Source organism: Cyprinus carpio, chromosome A10 (genome assembly GCF_018340385.1).
Source record: "Cyprinus carpio isolate SPL01 chromosome A10, ASM1834038v1, whole genome shotgun sequence".
Taxonomy (NCBI): domain Eukaryota; kingdom Metazoa; phylum Chordata; class Actinopteri; order Cypriniformes; family Cyprinidae; genus Cyprinus; species Cyprinus carpio.
In genome coordinates this window covers 8,182,210-8,201,534 of record NC_056581.1, presented here as the reverse complement: position 1 = coordinate 8,201,534, position 19,325 = coordinate 8,182,210, and the positions used below count along the sequence as shown (strand labels likewise).

At 39.1% G+C, this 19,325-nt stretch overlaps 2 protein-coding genes across 2 annotated transcripts; both read right to left on the bottom strand.

Moving 5' to 3' along the window:
* Window positions 1-85: 85 nt before the first annotated feature.
* On the bottom strand, window positions 86-4,235 carry LOC109088684 (tricarboxylate transport protein A, mitochondrial-like). Its single transcript, XM_019102837.2, has 9 exons — window positions 3,861-4,235; window positions 3,299-3,406; window positions 2,458-2,557; window positions 2,247-2,385; window positions 2,039-2,123; window positions 1,621-1,725; window positions 1,412-1,527; window positions 1,217-1,290; window positions 86-879 (listed from the first exon to the last, which is right to left on the bottom strand). The coding sequence occupies exons 1-9, from the start codon at window positions 4,096-4,098 to the stop codon at window positions 765-767; spliced, it is 1,080 nt and encodes a 359-aa protein (XP_018958382.1). The 5' UTR covers window positions 4,099-4,235; the 3' UTR covers window positions 86-764.
* Window positions 4,236-15,873: 11,638 nt separating this feature from the next.
* Window positions 15,874-18,903, bottom strand: si:dkey-175g6.2. The gene is made up of 2 exons (XM_019111677.2): window positions 18,708-18,903; window positions 15,874-17,670 (listed from the first exon to the last, which is right to left on the bottom strand). The coding sequence occupies exon 2, from the start codon at window positions 17,635-17,637 to the stop codon at window positions 15,874-15,876; it is 1,764 nt and encodes a 587-aa protein (XP_018967222.2). The 5' UTR covers window positions 17,638-17,670; window positions 18,708-18,903.
* Window positions 18,904-19,325: the final 422 nt, after the last annotated feature.

The following is a 19,325-nucleotide window of genomic DNA, read 5'->3' as shown; positions in this document are numbered from 1 at the left end:
CAGCGTATATATGACATGAAGAGTCAAAGAGATTGGATCGATTATTCAATATTGGCTTCTCAAAAAGGTCACAGGGACGGGAAACTGAACCTAGTTGGTTTATTGAATCTGTGTGAAGTATCAGAATCGGTTTTGAAGAAGCACTGCTTATACAGCAGACACAAACACAAAAGTAGCGTAACTAGTACAGAATAAGCAGCCTTTGTGGGAAATGCTTGATGACAAAAAAGCTTATTAAATTGTGCAAATAAAAAAAAGCTGCCACTTCCATTATAAAAACACAAATACAAGCTTGATTGCCCAGGTCTTGATGATGCCACTCGGCATGCCATGCAAGTTTTATATTGAGTATCACGAATGTCTGAGCCTCTACCAGTTTTGAGACTTATAAAATCAAGATAGATTTTACTTCTTATAAAAGCACAATTTCTGTGTACCTCAGAGCTTTGCATGTAAACTAGGACAAAAGAACATGTGCATTACATACTTGGTTGTGACAACAACCTCTATAAAAGCATGGTGGTGAGATGACACTTGCACAATTTTACTGAAGAGTGCAAACTCATTTATCAATATTTTTGTGCATCGATAAATACCGTAAGCTACAGGTCCCTTCACATGGCTCAAGCTCCCGGCTTCAACTATACAGACACAGATGGATGGTTAAAATCCTCTAGGCCAGGGGTCACGGTTCAAGTCTGACGTGGCCAACTGTGTTTGGATAGTTCAGTCTGTCTCGATCAGTTCCGCACCCTGATGCGTCTTCAGTCTGTTCTCCAGACATTGTTCAGTAGCTTTACAACCTCCTCGTAGAGAACAAAGACAATGGCCACGTCTAGACACACTCTGCCCAGTCGTGGGACCGTGCCTTTGTAGAACCTGTGACGCAAAATGAAAAAAAGTGTAAAGGTGAGGACACGTTTACCACTGTTCAGCAAATTTTCACAGTCATTTCAGGAATTCACATGATCAAAAAAACATATTTGTTACGAATTGAAGGTGAGTAAATGATGACAGAATTAAAATTTTTGGATGGGTTGGGATGGGTTCTAAATTTGTACAGCTGCTTTTTGCTTGATACTACTGTTCACAGAAAAAAAAATTCAATAAACAGTTGTTTATTTACATTTTTGGGTGAACTATCCCTTTAAGGGATAAAAAAAAAAAGGATGTCCAAAAGGAAATAATGATTTTGAAGGAAAAAAAAAAAACATACGCTTGAGGGCCTTCATTCTTCAAAATCTGGAATGCACAATCTAATGTGCTCTTGTAGCGATGAGCCTCCAAACCCTAAAACAAGATTATAATATATACCAATGAGTCATATATAAAGACATTTTCTTTTAAAATAATAAATATATTCATTAATAATTAATTATTTAATAAATAATAAGCATCTGTCTCTGCTAACCTGCATTCGAGTCTTCACCACATCAAGTGGCGTGTTTCCAAAAACACTCGCCGCCCCGGCTGTTGCTCCGAACATCGCTGTTACCAGCGGGTGCATGTCACGACTGGGGTCATCGCCTGATGAAATAGCCAAGATGATCATTTTTCTTGAATGGCCATAGTGAAAATAAATTCAGAGCATTACTGTTAGGACAGTGATCTCATCCTCACCTTTGTACCAGTTGCGCAACAAGTTCATAACATAAAAGCGTATAGCCTGGTTGCTACCCTGCTTCAGAAGTGTAGCAGTCAGTCCTTGATACGTCCCTCGAACACCTACAAACATAGAGAAAACATATCATTATTATATTTGATATTTTGTCATTTTTTCTTATTATCATTATTTTATCATTTATTTTTCAAAAACTGATTTTTTTATTTTAGATTTTATGAAAACTACTATTTTATATATAAACATTTTTTAATTGTATAATTTATTTTGTGTTTAGTTTTATCATTTACTTTAAGTTTCGATTTTATTTTTTCTACAGCCCCAACATTGATCATTTTTCTGTGAGTGGTCCGTCTCCTCCCACTTTACCGTCTCTATTAACATGAAAAATTTATTTGGATCTCATTCGTTCCGTACCTTGATCTCTGATGATTTCCCTTACGCCATGGAAGAACCCTCGGTAGCGTGGCCTCAGGGAGCACTGGTCATGAATGAACTTCACCTGAAAATAATACACACAGGAGATGTTCAGAGTAAAATATGAATCAAAATGTACATCACAGAGAACCAGTTAAGGTGGTTTATTATAGTAATTTATAGCCAAAACAACCGGTAACAGTCCTACCTTGACTGTCTCCATTGGACAGACTATCAACACTGCCTCTGCAATTCCTGCTCCAAGCCCACAAAGCAAACTTCCTTTATTGTCAAGCCGACCCGTGGCATCCCTCATTGGGTTACTAAGAACCTCGAATGTTCCAAAACTGCCATAATATCAAAAAGAAAAGTGTCAGCAAAAGAGACTCTATGTAAGCTTTAACACACACGTTTCTTACCGTACTCCAGATTTCGGGATGGATCCATAAACCAGTGAACTAAGCCCTCTGTATAGACCTCTCAACCCATGATCCTGCACCGTCAGCTTAACACAGTCGCCTGCACAAAAAAAAAAAAAAAAAAAAAACAGGTTATACTTGTTTTTTTTTTTTTTACATTCACACATTTCATTCACTCATATAGTTCACCCAAATATAAAAAAAATGCTGAAAAGTTAATAGGTCACACTAAAATTAGGCTACTTTGCCTGGAACAGATTTGGAGAAATTACAAAGCAGCACTTGCTCACCAATGGATGCTCTGCAGTGAATGGGTGCCGTCAGAATGAGAGTCCAAACAGCCGATAAAAACATCACAATAATCCAGAAGTAATCCACACCACTCCAGTCCATCAATTAATGTCTTGTGAAGTCAAAAGCTGCGTGTTTGTGAGAAACAAATCCATCAAGGTATTTTATTTTTAAACCGTTGCTACTGGCCAAAATATCAGTCCATCATCTATAACACTTCCTCCAGTGAAAGTCCCATTGCTCTCTCACAACAAAACCCACTACTACATTTAAGAACTGTTTTCACTTGTAAACATCTGTGCATGTATCTGATTCAAACAAGACAAATTTTTCACTGGTGAAAGTGATAAGATACGTAGAGGACCTGTATTTTAGCCTGAAGCAACGGTTTGAAGTTAAAAAACATCTTAGTGATGGATTTGTTTTTTTACAATTATGTTCTGACGAAGAAATAATCTCATTTTCATCCTGGACAGCCTGAGGGGGAGTACATTTTCAGAAAATTGTCATTTTTTTCGTGAACTATTCATTTAACAACAGCCGTCCTCACCTATGCCTCGGTAGCGTGGAGGATTTGCTCTTTCGTCTAACTGTAGCTGGGTCTTCACGTACTCTGTTGGAAATGTGATGCAGATCTCAATGCCTCCTGCAATGCCACCTGGGTAAAAATAATATCATCAGTAAATAAAGTGTGTCTAAATTACATTCAGTGACATCAGAGGCAATCTATGTGATTCGTTTAAACTTACAGCTGTTTAACTTCCATCAAGGAAAAGACAGTTTCTTACAAGGTCATTTTGTTTTAGTTGTACTTGGTTGTTTAACCCAGTTGTATGAACAATGCAACCAAACAAGTGTTTGTTGTTAAAGTAACAATGTTGAGATATGATTAAGTAGTTAAATTGACATTTATATTAGTAAAACACACTATTTTTAGTGTCCAACCCTGTATAAACTGATATCAGCTGAGTCAACATATAAGATTTCTGGAAGTTACCATTTTGTTTCATGACTGTTGTTGTTGTTGTGGTCTCGCGCATTATAGGGTATCGCGTGATCCACCAAAACATTGGCGCTTGTCTGCTTCTAACACAAACACAATACGCACTTACCAGCAAGAATAGCCTTCCACGGATGGGTGATTTTTCGCCCTCCGATTGCAGCGGCCGCTAGATTCCTCTGGCCTGGATACATGTTAGGAATTGGGGTAAAAGTGCACGTCGATCCCCCGCCAGCGGAGGCAATCCGGGTCAGCGCGGCAGGATGCTGTAGCGGCGTGCAACCTCGCCTCAGTATCGCATCTTTGCACGGCCCGTCCGAGACAGAAAACGGTTTATACAGAGACGACATATTTTAAGGAAATTATGATTAAAATGAAAATCAGCAATGTGTGACGACGCGCAAGTGGCGTCTGCCCAATAGAACGGAGACGACACAATCACAGGAAGACCACTGCGGAGGCGTGGCGTCGTGGAGCTCATGAATATTAATATAGAGGTCACGCAGCGAGCACAATCATTGGTCTGTGTTTAAATATTTGACTCATTATGCGTTACTCATCTTATGTAATATTAATAAGGTACATTCGCCCAATTGTATTACCCTACGACCACACCCACAGTGTAGATATGTTTGATAAACTGTCATCTAAGGTTCTTGATTTTCTAAGTTCACATTTAAATCGTACAATTGCGTAATATTGAATTCATGTAAATTCATTGTATAAAATATTTTAAATGCGTTACTAATTTTAATAACAAAATGTTCGTCAAGCTCGGCCATTCAACCCTGTTATCCAAATTATTTATTCATTTATTATATAATATATATATATATATATATATATATATATATATATATATATATATATATATAGATAGATGTTTTTTATATATATATATTTATGTCAAGTTCAAGTTTATTTGCTTATTTATCTATTTAGCTAGCTAGCTAGAAAATTGCATGAACTACATTTGTAACTGTTTCAGATCCTGTTTTATAACCTATATATTACATGTCAAGTGTGGTATTTCGTGTGAATGTGGGTGTTTTGGGGTAGCATGGTGTAACTGGTGTGAATTGCTCACTCAAATGCAAGCTTTTTTTTTCAAATGCAAGGTTTTGTTTTACACACATGCAATACTTACTCACAGACAGTTTAGTATATTCAGTGCCGATGCTGTTTAAAAAAAAACTACTATGGTATCTGTGTTGCTTCATGCAGGACTTCAGTAATACTTTGTAGTTTGTACAGACTGAGGAATCTGAATATGGCTGTGGTGATGAAGCACAGATGTGTCTCTCAAATGCTGCCACCAGTTACCCAGTTTCACACCCCACCTGTTGGCCAGACATTCCTATTGAGAGCCTGGACCAGGGCTGGAGATAAGAGCACCAGCATGACAATAACTGCACCACATTCTTTCTACTAGTATATTTTAGCAACTGAAAGGAAACTTATATCGGGTAATTAATGAAAGTCCTGTTGTAAAAAGCACATACAGGTGCTTCTCAATAAATTAGAATGTGGTGGAAAAGTTCATTTATTTCAGTAACTCGTGTATTAAATAAATTTCAATGCACACAGACTGAAGTAGTTTAAGTCTTTGTTTCATTTAATTGTGATGATTTTGCAAACTTTTCCACGACATTCTAATTTATTGAGATGCACCTGTATATGCAAACCCACTGAACAATTTCAGTTATCTTCAAAGGTTTTTCATCCACAGTCCATGTAATTTTCTGGATTTTGGAATTCTTTTCAGCCTACTCCAAATGATAACCTAACCTATTTAGACAGTGGTGTCCTCAGAATGGATAAATTGTCATATGTCCCCAGACTCCCCATAATGCACATTTGAGTGAGACTCAAGATCCAGTTTTAAGGGAGGTATGAAAGACAGAAATGTGGACCCCTTTCCTACAGATGAATGCTTTTTCTTTCTTTCTTTCTTTCTTTCTTTCTTTTGACACATAATTATAGATTGAAAGAAACTAGCCTAAGCTATATAAATTATCCGACAGCTTATCAGAATTCTTGGCCCGAATCCGACTGGAGCCCGCATCTTTTTTTCTCTCGCTTCCACATTGCACAGCAGCTGTTACAGCCATTAAAATAGTTCACTTTTGTTTTTAACGGCAAAGTGGTTATATTTATTTTTGTTTCTTTAATAAGTTAATTGAGAAATATGTTAAGAACATTTTTTTGTTTATTAAAATCAAGTTTTTGTTTGTTTAAAGTAACGACCAACGGGCCAGCTGCAGACAATGAGCTGATCAAGCCTGATCAATTTAACCTTCTCAAATCATCACGACTTTTGAGCTAAAGGCGCGTATCCAAGCGCCTGTGCAGAGAGTGGAAGCTAAAGCGTGCTTTGCAGGACACTGAGGTGCCGGCGCGATCACTTGCATTTTATTCTTTTAACAGAAACAACTGAACATCATTGTTGCTCTAAAGATATGAGTAATGCATCATTCGGAACTGTAAACAGTCTACTTTTATTTTTGTGCACTCATAATATCTACAAAACGTTGTGCTTTTTTAAAATAGCCTGAAAACAAACAGGATGCACTTTTCTGTCATCTCGGTCTTGAACAGGGGTGGGGTGCTTCTGAACTGAAACTCAGCGGATACTTGTCTCACAGACATGATAAATATGTCTTTAGAAAGCTTTAAATTACTATTTTAAAATGAAATAATACTAATTGATAAACAAAAACCTTTTCATTATGTAATCGGTAAAGATGCTATTCTATCTAAAGGCACGTCCAGTGAGGAGATGGCGAGTCAGGATCGTCAACTTCATCTTAAAATTAAAGCCTAAATATTAAAGGCTCATTATGGTTTAGAATTTAAGTAATTCATCTCTGGTCAGGGCAGCCCTAGTTTAAAGCCAGTCTTCATCTCTTCCAGCTGTGCTGAAGGCACACTCGCTGCTGCTGCTGGCGGGGACACTAAACACCCGCCCATGTCTGAGCTATGATGCCCATCGGGCTCTGGCTAAAAAATGCAGGGCTCTAGATGTCAGAGACGTGGCTGTCTGAGTAACAGGAAGTCGTGGCCTAGTGGTTAGAGAGTTTGACTTCTAACACTAAGGTTGTGGGTTCGAGTCTCGGGCCGGCAGTACCACGACTGAGGTGCCCTTGAGCAAGGCACCGAACCCCCAACTGCTCCCTGGGTGCCGCAGCATAAATGGCTGCCCACTGCTCCGGGTGTGTGTTCACGGTGTGTGTGTGTGTGTTCACTGCTGTGTGTGTGCACTTTGGATGGGTTAAATGCAGAGCACGAATTCAGTGTATGGGTCACCATACTTGGGTGTATGGAGTTGTTACTCGTGTATCCTTGTGCTTAAATGCATTAAAATCGCTTGAATGGTCTAGTGTGTCCCCTTCCCCCTTCTCACAAAGCTTCTGTGCATGGCACCTTCTCAGCAAGCAGGGCCGCCAATTCCCCACACAGTGAAATATAGGTGGCGGCGCAGATGATTATTATTTTATTTCTTTTAACTGCTTGTGCCGCCACCCATGTATCATGATGAAAAAATGCTGCCCGGTTCGCCCGTGCCAAAAACCACTGCTGCATATGCCTGACATATTCTGCACCCCTGTAATGGCGCCCCTGGTGAGGCTACTGGATCATTTGAGCTCAGTGTTAGTCATTTGACAGGCTAATTGTCGGGAACTTCGTCTAGCTGCTTGACCTCTATAAATATAGAAATTTACATATATGGCCAATATATGGCAAATAAAAATATTCATATTAAAAAAAATTCACTGCAGGTCTGTTTCTAAGCTGTGTGTCTGTTCTGAATTAGAAAAACAGTGAAAATCATTTTGGCATCCTGTCTTGCCCAATAAGCCAATGGTCTATGGACACTTCTGGCTTTAGGATGTTGCTAGACTCAACCATGTTGACAGTTCACTCCATGTGTGAACTTTCAGCTTGAGGCAACTTTGAGTCACCCAGGCTTTGGCTGCCTCAGATAACACCTGAAATGTGAGGTTTGTGCTTGAGAAATGAACCTTTCAGCCTCTACTCATTCCTCCGTGCTCGCCTGCAATCAAACACAAGGGTTTAAAAATGCATAGCGCACTACAGACACTTATATAACTAACCACCAGGCCATATAAATTTTAATTTAAACAATTTTAATGTACACATGTACACATTTTTAACAATGACGTTTCATATTGCTAGCAAACTTTGGGCAATTCAATACATTTTTGACATTCCTGATTCATCCTTAGTAAATACTATTTGACAAAATTGCACATAATGCATTAGCATCATTTCAAGCATATAATAGTATGAATAAAATAAGCACCGCAGTGAATAGTAAAGACAAGAAATCCATGACTCTTGAAAGGTTCAATTTCCTCACTGTGACAAATGACAAAGCATGTAATGTAATGCTAAAATAAAGAATTGGATTTCGCTTAGAAACAGTGAAGCAGTTGAGTGCTGTTCTTGACCTCAAAGAACAGTAATACTGTATAATTGAAAGGCAGTTGTATTATTTCTGACAGTCCAGCTCCTAAATTGTTTACAATATATTACTGAACAAATATATTAAAACTTATAAACAGGTAAAATAGGACTAAACAAAATTATCAACAGTTTCATAGCTTATTTTAGGTAGCCATTAATAGACAGGAGCGACAGGAGACAGTATTATTAAGACAAATTGTTTCTCTGTCCATCAAATAACATACACTTTGCCTGCACAAAAAGACAGAAATCAAACAACAGTGAAAACAAAGCCAGAGAAATGTACCATTGTTAGGTAAATACATTTATTTTAAATGTCATACTATTTTTATGTTGTCTCTAATAATCAACATGCACATAAAAATTACTATTTTATTATTTATATATAGTATTATCAATATAATATAACCATAATAATAATATCAATAATATAATTAATAATATAATACATTAAACATTCATTTATTTTATTATAATATTTTATTATATTATTATTATTGAAAGGAATTGTGATATATTAATATATTTTATATAATTAAGGAATAATTATTATATTAAATATTTATTTACTGGCTAGCAGTATATATAGTGTGTGTATAAAATAAATATATATAGGCATTACACAATGTATAACATACAGTAGCCTATACAGTATAAATATTAATTAAGTTATTTGGCAATATACAACGTAGTATACTAGTATTGCATTCTGAAAACAACTTTTGGCGTGTCTACTTACCTCATGCCAGCTTAGTGTATCACTGGGCAGCCCAAGATGGCAATGAGGACAACAGCTGACAGATTCCACGGCCTCTTCCTCCTCCTTCTCTCCCCTCTTCATCTCTCTCGGCCTATCACTGTCCCACAAGGGGAAAGACACAGAGCGAGAGGAGTGGGCAACTCCAAAATGAGGTCTGGGGTCTCGCTGGTAGTGCAAACGCTCACCACTGGGGGGCAGTGTTAGATCCTCACTGTCCGCCTGCAACTGAAAACAAAACATTTACTTGAACTCCTCCATCTAGTGGACACATGCGGGAATGACACGTTATATTTTTCAAAGCTAACTCGGCTACATAATTTACAACTAGCTGAAATGGTTGCAACAAGATACTGAATGCATGCCAGATCAATGAAATCCAACCCCAGAGTCTATCTAGTTCTAAACAGGCAGACAAACCAGATCATAAATCTATTAAAGCATGCCCTTTTATTTGATATAGACACATATTAAGGACAAACATGAGTTTCTCACTGTACCTGAGGTATGTTGTGGTCTTCCATAGGGAGAGATTTCAAGCAGTACCAGCAGAGTTCAAGGGCGACTCCTATAGCTATTGAAGAGCACGCTCATTATAAATTAATTACTTCACATACTCCATCTACAAGATCTGTGAGCACTATCAGTCTTATTTTACTCTATATATACCCTAATGCCATTTCTACAAAGATTTATTTATTTATTTATTTATTTTTACCACAAAACAAATAGCCCAAAATATCCAAGAGTAGGTTTAATTTAGGCCTGTATGCTGGCCATTTCCCATCATCCACCTGAGTACACAGCATTAGCATTTCCGTGCCGAACATTTACACAAGGACAAACTGTTTTTTAATGCATGTACCTTATCATTATTATTAGTGTAAGCATTTATCAGCTGGTTAACAGTGACAGGTTTAGACGTACTGTGTGTGTGTACAGGAGTCGCTGCCAGGGCCTGTGCAATGTTTGGGGTCTGGCCGGATTCAGATTTCTCCTGTGTAACACAACAGCTCCCTCCCTCGCATGAAACGGCCTGTGAAACAACCCATAATGAAATATAGTAGCTACAAGAGAATGTATAACGGAATGTTTTTGCATTCACTTACGCTGCATTTTAAGCGATTTTATATACATGCCTGCTGTGTCTTGTTGCTTTTTTGGACATTTTTATGATTTTAAATAAACTGATTGGTCCACTGAAAATTAAGAACAACTCTGACCTGTTCCTGTTGGTCCTGTGGACAGTTTTGTTCCTTGTCACTTTGGTCAGTCGTACTCATTCTATATTTTTAAAAGAAAGAGTGTGTAAAGAGTAAAAAAAAAAAACATGTTTGTATTGTTTTTGTTTATTTGTTTTTACATTTTAATAAAATCCCTGACACATGGCTGGGCTTTTCCAGACAGTGGCTTGACAGTCAGTCTCAATTACTGCTGTTTACCCCTCAACGGGAGGTTATCAATTAATCCATCCGCCTACGAGTTACACTCAGAGGCTTGAGTTTTCCCAGCCGAGACCTTTTAACTCACCCTGACACTAGCAAAACATCAGCAGTTAAGTGTTGTACTCATGGAGAGCTCACTTACCCCACTTGGGCCACTTGGCTGTCGTTAACCGTCCCCGCCATCTCACTGACCTCCTGTTTCTGTGACAGCAACCTCTTTTTGTTTATCTGCTCTCTCGTCCTCTCTCTCCCTAACCCCTTCTTCTCACGAAACGGAAACTGTGGCCATTCAATATTTAATGAATCTCAATGGCTCACAAGCAGATTTGCTGTAAAGAGTGACAGCAGTGGAGCTCAGGTGTCAGGCCTCGTCTGCCTCGGTCAGTCAGCAGTCTGGACTCCCCAGCTGAGGATAAACACCCCTGAGGGACATTTTACCCCATCTGCCACAATAGCACTTGATGTAAACATCAAATGGATTACGCCCTCGAGACAAAAAGGCTGTTTGCACACACAGTGTGGACCTAATATAGTAGAGTGAGTGTGAGTGCGTGGGGAGCAATATCAGTGAGTGTGTGTTCAAGTGTTGTCCCTGTGGGCTTTTAGAAAATAGACTCTCTTAAAACACACTTTTAACACTCTCGATATGACAATATCCAAAAGTATATGCACACATTATCAAAGGACTTTTTTTCTGCATTGTCATTTTCATCACATCTTACATGTTTACATATATTTTAATAAAAATATTTAATAAACAGGCAGAACTATTTTACAGTGTTCTTGTCACATGTATACATGCACTTAGTACATTTTGCATTATCACATGCAACTACCCCGAAACCAAACTTTAATCTTAACCCTAGTAAGTACACATTGTTAATTAATATTACTCAGAACTTAATTATATAATTACAATGTACACCTCAAAATGAATTGTAACCACTGAAAACATTTTAAACATATTTAAAATGATGTTTCCACCACAGAATTTTATTACACAATCCATTTGTGTTTAATTTGCTACAATGGCAAAAGCAGTTTTGAATCACTTTTATGCTTTTCTGAGGTCAAAAGGAATATTTCCATATAGGGGGCCTTGAGGAAAAAATGGTTGAGAATCACGTTATCTTCAGGAAATACACTGCATTTTAATGTCATTTTTTAAATCTAATATATATATAGATTTTAAAAAATTTATATATGTATATATATATATATATATATATATAAATAAAACACTGTACCAAAAATATGATGAAGGCATGGCAAAAAAAAAAGCCTACATCAAAAAGAAAAGCATTGAAATCTATTTGAAATCCATTACCTTTAATAAAATAAATAAATCAACCCCTGGGACAAAAAAGTGCCCACAGTTGCAGAAACACCCATATATATGAAAGTGTTCAGTGCTAGAGAAGCCAGGCAATGAGCTTGTTACTGTGAAGGTGGTCCGCCACTTTACAGAGCTGCTGGATAAGTACTTATAGAGAGTGAGTCACTCAGACCTTCACCTTTATTCTCTCAGTTTCATGCACTCGCTCTATTCTATCTGACTCCATCAGCTCCTCAACCCTCTTCACCTCCTCCTTTTCTTTTTTAAATGCGGCACCAACCCAACCGTCAGATGAATGAAATGTTAATGTTGTTTTCCACTCGCTGTTAACCTTCTGCAGGTGTTTCTGCAGTGCTGATCGTGATCAACACTTTTTTTGCTTGAGTGTCATAACACAGTTCCTATACTTCCATTTACATCAATACACTTCAATAAAGATAGCAAGCCACATTAATCAGACTTCATAATGTGATAGATGGCATTCTTTTTGTTTTACTGTCAGAGCACACAAAGCTGTTTAATGGAAACCTGACTGCTGGTGCATGCTGGGAGCCGAGAGCCTGACGCCTGCCTCCCCTGCCAGTGCTGTCAAAGATCATTCTCCCCCCGGCGGGTGAAATGGAACATTTTGAATTGATTCCGAAGGAAAATCATTTCACACAGTCTTTAAAATGAAACCTCTAGTACGTGACATATTAAAGCTGTATCCACCACCATATATTACAGCATGACAGCGCATGTATAGTCGTTTGATGCCAAAAAACGGCATAAATGCACATCCTGTGAAACACAACGGCAGACTCTGGCAATCAGCTCTTAACGGACACACTGACAGCTCTTACGGCGAGAGCAGAGGGGTATAATTGAATGGTAATTACAAGGTAATTATCATCATGCATAAAGGTTTGGCATACAGAGAAGGATTGGGGGAAGAGGAATTTTTTATTTTATCATTTTTTTAACAACCTCTCCGAGATTTAAATGATTCTGTTCAATTATGGCTAATCACTGAAATCCAGGTAGGGCGTAAATGGGGGTTGTCTATCTACAAAGGCAGCAGAGAGCTTCAAGGCACTTTGAAGCACCTTAGAGAAAGTTTCATCCAAGAGTGTTTTTTCCCGTGCTGTGTTGGTCGGTCGGCTCGGCAGAATGCATCATTAGAGCTGCTGTCTGAGTCACAGTCATTATCAGCCACTTTTTACCTCTGAAGTACTGGCTCCACTGCCATCAGGCTGTGTTTATGCCTAATTTTTGCATGTGCACGCATGTGTACGTGCGATCACGTGCCTGAGCAACAGATGGAGCCGTGGCGTACATTAATGACTCAGAACATTTCATGTTCGAAGGTTTTGAAGAGTCAGGCGTCCATTTACAGCAATTACCGCCGTAACTTAACAGACTCTTTGCATATTTCAGTGAAACTGCTTCAGAATGGAGGTTGAGGCAGAACGTAAGTGGCCATGACTCACCAGCCTCCGACAGCAGCGCCATGAGACTTCGCCGCACTTATGCTCATTCATGGCCCTCTGTGTTTTCAACACAAAAGCTGAAAGAAAAGGAATGAGAGAAACACATCGGAGGCTCATAAACAACTGTCCCCCATAGCCGCAGCACTCTGGTCACTAATGGAAAATTTTCAAGCAACCGTCTGCCGCCGCAATGGTTAATTTGCAGCCGGATCAACCACTAAGGGCTGCTGGATGGGAAGCCGTAGATGTTTAGAGTGCATCAGCACGATAATGAACATCTATTTGGGGTTAAATCCCACTATTATCAGTCGCTGTGAGGTCTTAGTGGTGTTTTAACCAAATGCTGTGTAGTTTGAATTAGACCGCAAGGCCTTCTGGAAATAGGTGTGTTTGTGTCTTGCCTAATGCAGGTGTTTTAAGCATAATTGAGTTCTGCATTGTGTCCAAAGTCAGTGTGTGGGGGAGTGGGCTGGTGTTTGTGCCTTTGTGTGTGTGTGGGTGTGTGTGTGAATGAGAGAGAGAGAGAGTGAGAGAGGGAGAGGGTATAAGTGCTTGAGTTTCTGCAGTGGCGCATGGCAGTAGATGACTCACCCGTCAATCATGTGACTCATTAATCACTGCAGCTTTCTCTCTCCCCACCCCTCTCTTTCATTTGGTCTCAGTGTGTCTCCATGTCTATTCCCTTCACATTACTCGCCTTTTATTATTCTAAGTTCTTTTGATTAGCGAATGACTTTCATCTAGTGGCGTCTTATTGAACAGCATCATTCTCAGGAGGCTGAAAACATGGTTTGCTAGTTAAAGCCTGCATTCAGATTCTACTTTCACATAATTCTGTACATGTTTTGCTCTGATGCTTGGTAAACATGTTGCATTTTAATAATCACAACATGTTCTGATGAATGTTTGTTGCTGAACAGGATGCCACGAGTAATGCAATCATGACTCATAAAGGTTTTTAAGAAACATAGAGCTGCATATCTATGTTTCATTAGAGATCTTCTCAGGCACATGTAGGTACTTGAGATTAAATTGTCTCTGTAGTCAGTCAGTTTGTGTTTTCAGTGTTCTGCTGTAATATGGCTTGACAAAAAGCTTGTGGAAAATACAGATAAAATTCAAAGATGTACTGGGCATGTGGGTTCAAACTCTCTGTGACGTCAAATGCAATTTCTGCTACAGGTGAGATAAGAAACGGCATATATCGTCCTTGCAAGAACCCTCTGTCGTACAGAAATTAATTAATTTCTGCTTAGGATCTGATCAAAGACGTTCCAATAAGACATCTGTTTAAAAAACTGACTTTAATAAAATAATTGCTTTTATTTTCGTCATATAGCAAAACTAGTAATCAACATGCTGTTATTTACACATTGCACACACACTTGTTTATTTGACACTGTACAACTTACAATCGGGAAGTTGACAACAACAAATTCCTTTCACAAGACAGTTCACTGATGAAAACACTTGCTATAGTAATTAGAGTTGTCTTTTTTTTTGTTTGTCTTTTTTTTTTTTTTATTAATTTTTAAAATAATCACAGTTTGATCAAGGAAATTTTCCCCAAATTTGTCTTTTTTTATTTTTTTTGTTTTTGTTTTTTTTGTTTTTTTTTAAAGATGCAAATACAGATAGACGTGCAAACTGTTAACCCTTAGAGTATTCCTCACAAACTTCAGACATTTTCAAACTTATTTTTAGGAACAAACATTACTATACAGCATTCTGTTGACTCTCAAGAACATTGGAGGTAACCCATAGCAACAGGGGCATTTTTCAAATTTGTTCGAAATTTTGCCAAGATGTTAAGTTTACTGTAAATCACATGTGTACAGGTATTCCACCAAGTAGATTGACAGGGCACCAACCTAGCAAAGATATTCACCATTTTGCATTTCTGTGAATAAAATGGAAGATTTAGTTTCAAGCATTGGTTACGGCGTGTGTGACAGATTTTTTTTTTTTTTTTTTTTTTTTAAGTGGTGCAAGACCTGCATGCACATGGATGAGCTAAAACAGTGATCAGTATTAAGGCAATAGGAACATTGATCAAAACAATCAAACAGACCCTCAGGAAAAGCCTTTAATAATTTGACAGTTACTTGTTTGTGTAACTAGTGCCATAGCAATTATTACTGTGCCCTGCAGTGTCAAGAATTCAACCCCAAACTTGCCTTTTCAATTAATCAAGTGTTTCCTAAAGAAAATAAATCTTTGTATAAACATGGGTCTCTTGCAATTGGCACCAAAATGTTTTCTTTGACCATTTTGTCTGCTTGTTTTTGGTTTCTTTTTGTTTTATCTTTTCTATTTGTTTTTTTTTCTTTTTTTCCCCACATGCAAGAGAATCAAAAACATACCTGAATGAAACCTTACAAATTCACCTGTGTATTCTCTCACCAAATTAAAATGTAAACTGCGAGAGAAACCAAATGAGTGCACGCAGAGAGGTTCTGATAAAGCAGCACCATCTCTTCCGTTCCTGATTTGGAATGTATCAAAACACAAGAGTGGAGAAGAAACACCTAACTGTCTTTTCACAGCCCTGTCACACAAACTCAGCTTTTTTTTTGTCAGCTTTTTCTCATTATTTTTTCGTTTTTTTATGTATTTCATGTACTAGCTGATTAATATAATATACTATTGTTGTAATTATTCTTATTGATGTTGTTCTGTTGTTCTTCATTATTCTGTTGTGGATACTGTTCATCGTACACATAGTCTGGTGGGTAGATGTAAGAAGGTACTCTCCCGCTTGGAGGAGAACGTGGTTTAGGCATGGGGAGAGCCTGGTAAGTTCGGGGATGGGGGAGAATGTAATTAGATATGACAGTGTCTGGTTGTGGGTAGGGGCTCTGGGAGCGTTGCGGGGCTTGTGCCCATTTCCAGTCCCTGGCCTTAGGCCTGTCTCTGTGCCTACGGTTTGGAGGCTTCAGACCATACCCCATGGAGCCCCCAAAGTTGTAGTCAAATGACAGAGCAGGATTTGTATAGAACCGTGGTTTGGGGGGCGGGAAGAAGACCGGGTAATAGGCTCGATATGGCTTCTGATAATAGGGGAATGAAGGATAGGCCAGAAACTGTTTCTGCGGCTTAAACCAGTAGTCCTGCTTGCTGACCTTGCCTTTGTTTTTCTCCTTGTACCATTTCTTATTTGGATCGACTGTATAAGAGGATTTCTTAGGAGGCTTGGGATATTGATATGCCTGAGGCCTCGGCTTTGCTTTGAGAGGAACTAAAGGGCGGAAACGAGGGGTGTTGCTCGGAGGTAAATCCTTCCTCTTTTTCTTCTTCTCCTGAACATCGCTGATTATTTCGACCACATCGTCAGCAGGCAAGTGCAGCTTGCTGGAAATTTCTATCAACTTGTCGATGGTCTGGGGATCCATCTCATCATCGTCATCATTATCCTCCAGCTCGTTTGAGCGCTTGTCCTCAGCCACATTGTTTAGAAGAGCTGCCTCCTTCATGTCTCTCATGTAGGATGATGCTTTCTGCTTCCTGCCCATGTAGTCCAGAAGCATGTCAGAGGCGATGTCTGCCAATCTCTGCTCCTCCTCACGCGCCTCCTGGGCCTCTGCCTCCTGTCGCCTCACCTCCTCCTGCTCTTCCCGTGCCCGTGCCTCCTCCTCCTTGCGGGTCAGAATCTCCTCCTCCTCTTCCACAAAATCGAAATCATCCATGAAGTTTCTGTCAAGCTGGGTTGGGTTTCTCGTTTGCTCCTCCTGCCACTTAAGCTTCTTGGTCGCCTGGGCCAGTTGCTGGTTATAGGCTTTATAGCCTTTTAGAGGCGGGAGGATCTCATTGTCTTGCAGTCCGAGGTCAATATTTTGGAAATAGCCCCTGGTTTTGCGCTGGAGGGGGTTGGCAATGTCAGACTGACTCTGTCCATCGGTTCCTCCAGCCGTATTCACTTTGTCCTCCTTCACATTCTCACTTTCATCCTTTGGCTTTTCTTGTCCCCAATTTTCCTCCCCTTGCTGTAATACCTCTGACAATTTTTCTGTGTCCTGCTCAAGGTCTCCCTGATTCCTTGTTGCCTCTATCGCGAGTCCTTCTTCAGATTCCCCCTGGGTCATCTTCTCTCTAACTGGGTGGTCAAGAGCCTCAAGCAGAACCGAGGCTAGAGAACTGGCAGAGTCCATATCTGAGACATGTTCCTGTCCCAAGGGTTTCTGGAGCAGGCTGTCCACTTTCCTATGTGTCCAAGCAGCCCCTTCTGCTGCCCCCGGGTCCTCTTTTGCCATGTTGAGAGCCTCATCGATGCTGCTGCTGACTGAAGATCTCTGCTGAAGTGCAGGGGCAGCCAGGGCCAGCAGGGGGGTGAGGCTGAGGAGGACTAACAGGAGAGCTGAGGTGCTGGAGGGGTAGCAACAGCAGAACATGACCATGCAGAGAGGACAGGATGGGGGAGAGGGGAGCACCTTACAAAGACAACAGAAATAAAATGTTGATTAATCTGTTTTTCCTTTTTCTCAGTATTAACAAGACTACATTTTATTGACGCTGATATTTTAACATCTCGTCTCTACAGCAGTGTAACGTGCGAAATCTGAAATCTGATTAACTAAATTAGTACCGTAGAATAAAACAACGTGCGCTTGTTTTACAGCAGTACGTCGTTGACACAATATATTATCACTTTTTAAATTCAATTAATTGTTGTGCTTTAATTAAAGTAAGTCCACACGGAAACATACATTTAAAGGCAATACCGAGCAAATTTCCTGGTTGCCTCTTCACTTCACTTCTCGAGTCGGATTAGCGAAACGCCACAGCAAGGCGACATATGGTTAATGACTATATTAAAGCTATATTTAGTGTAAATTGTCTTTCTTGACTAACAAGAGAATCGAAAGCATGCCTAAATTAAACCTTATAAGTTCACCTGTGCTTTCTCTCACTCTCTCCTAAAATGCAAACTGCGGAGGGGAAAAAACTACTATGTTAGTCAATATATTTTTCTTTTTATTCCGTCATATAAAAGCAATATCATGGTTATCACCGATCATTTACATCCAAATCTGTACACTCTTTCCCCTTCTTTCAATTTTCAACGAATTAACTTCCGGCGAACTCTTCAGATTTCTTCACAAAAAAAAAAAATCCTCATTCTTACGCACACGTTCCAAAAATAAAACATAAATATAAATAAAATATATTTTTATAAATATTGGATTGATTTAACGAAGACTTCACATATCAAGATTACCTTGTCAGAAAAAATACTGATGCTGATTGTTGTAAAAAGATGGTGGGGGGAAAGGTGTTTAGAAATTTATGAATGAAACGCTTGTTGATCGGTCGACCTGTATTTCCTTGAATGACTTGCACTGAGATTCAACATCATCTCAAGGTAAGTATCAGCGGAAAACTTGTCTAGTTCTTCGTAGCTTCTCTTGGATATATAGTGAACTATAAACTATTTATCGAGTGCGTGTATGAATGGCAGTACACTTACCTGATTTCCCGAACAAATTAGCTGGAACTCAAAACCGTGTGCTTCTTGGATGAGGTTTGGAAACAACCGCTATCCTTAAGTTCATTTAAAACTTGAGTTAAAGTAAGTTTGCTTCCCACAAGAATGATTAGAAATACACTTCGATCGGTCTTGTTGAGAGATGAATGCGGAGCGTGATTTTTTTCAGGACCACGGACAGCGCAACTCCCATTTGTATAGACGCGTCTAGACACGTGATCCTCGAGTCATCCCGCCGCTGTTGACGTCAGACTCTCCATTGATAAGAATTTCGTGTCTCGTTTGAACTCAGAGGGTACGCTACGGTGCTCTGATGAATGAACAGAGATTGCATGAATGAAACAGTCTATCCATTAAGAACGGAGCACTGTGGTACACAGTGAAAGCACCACTGCTAAATTAACTCATACAGAAATTAAATCTAATTGTAGCTGAGTTGCGGAGTTGATTAAACACTGGCGATTTGCTTTTTTGAACATTATACATTCAAGTTTAAATATCCGTTTATTCGAAATACATAGGACGTATTTATAGAGTATACCATGTACCTAGCATAAACTGACACTGTCACTTATTTAATAGACCCCTTTGGCCTGTTGA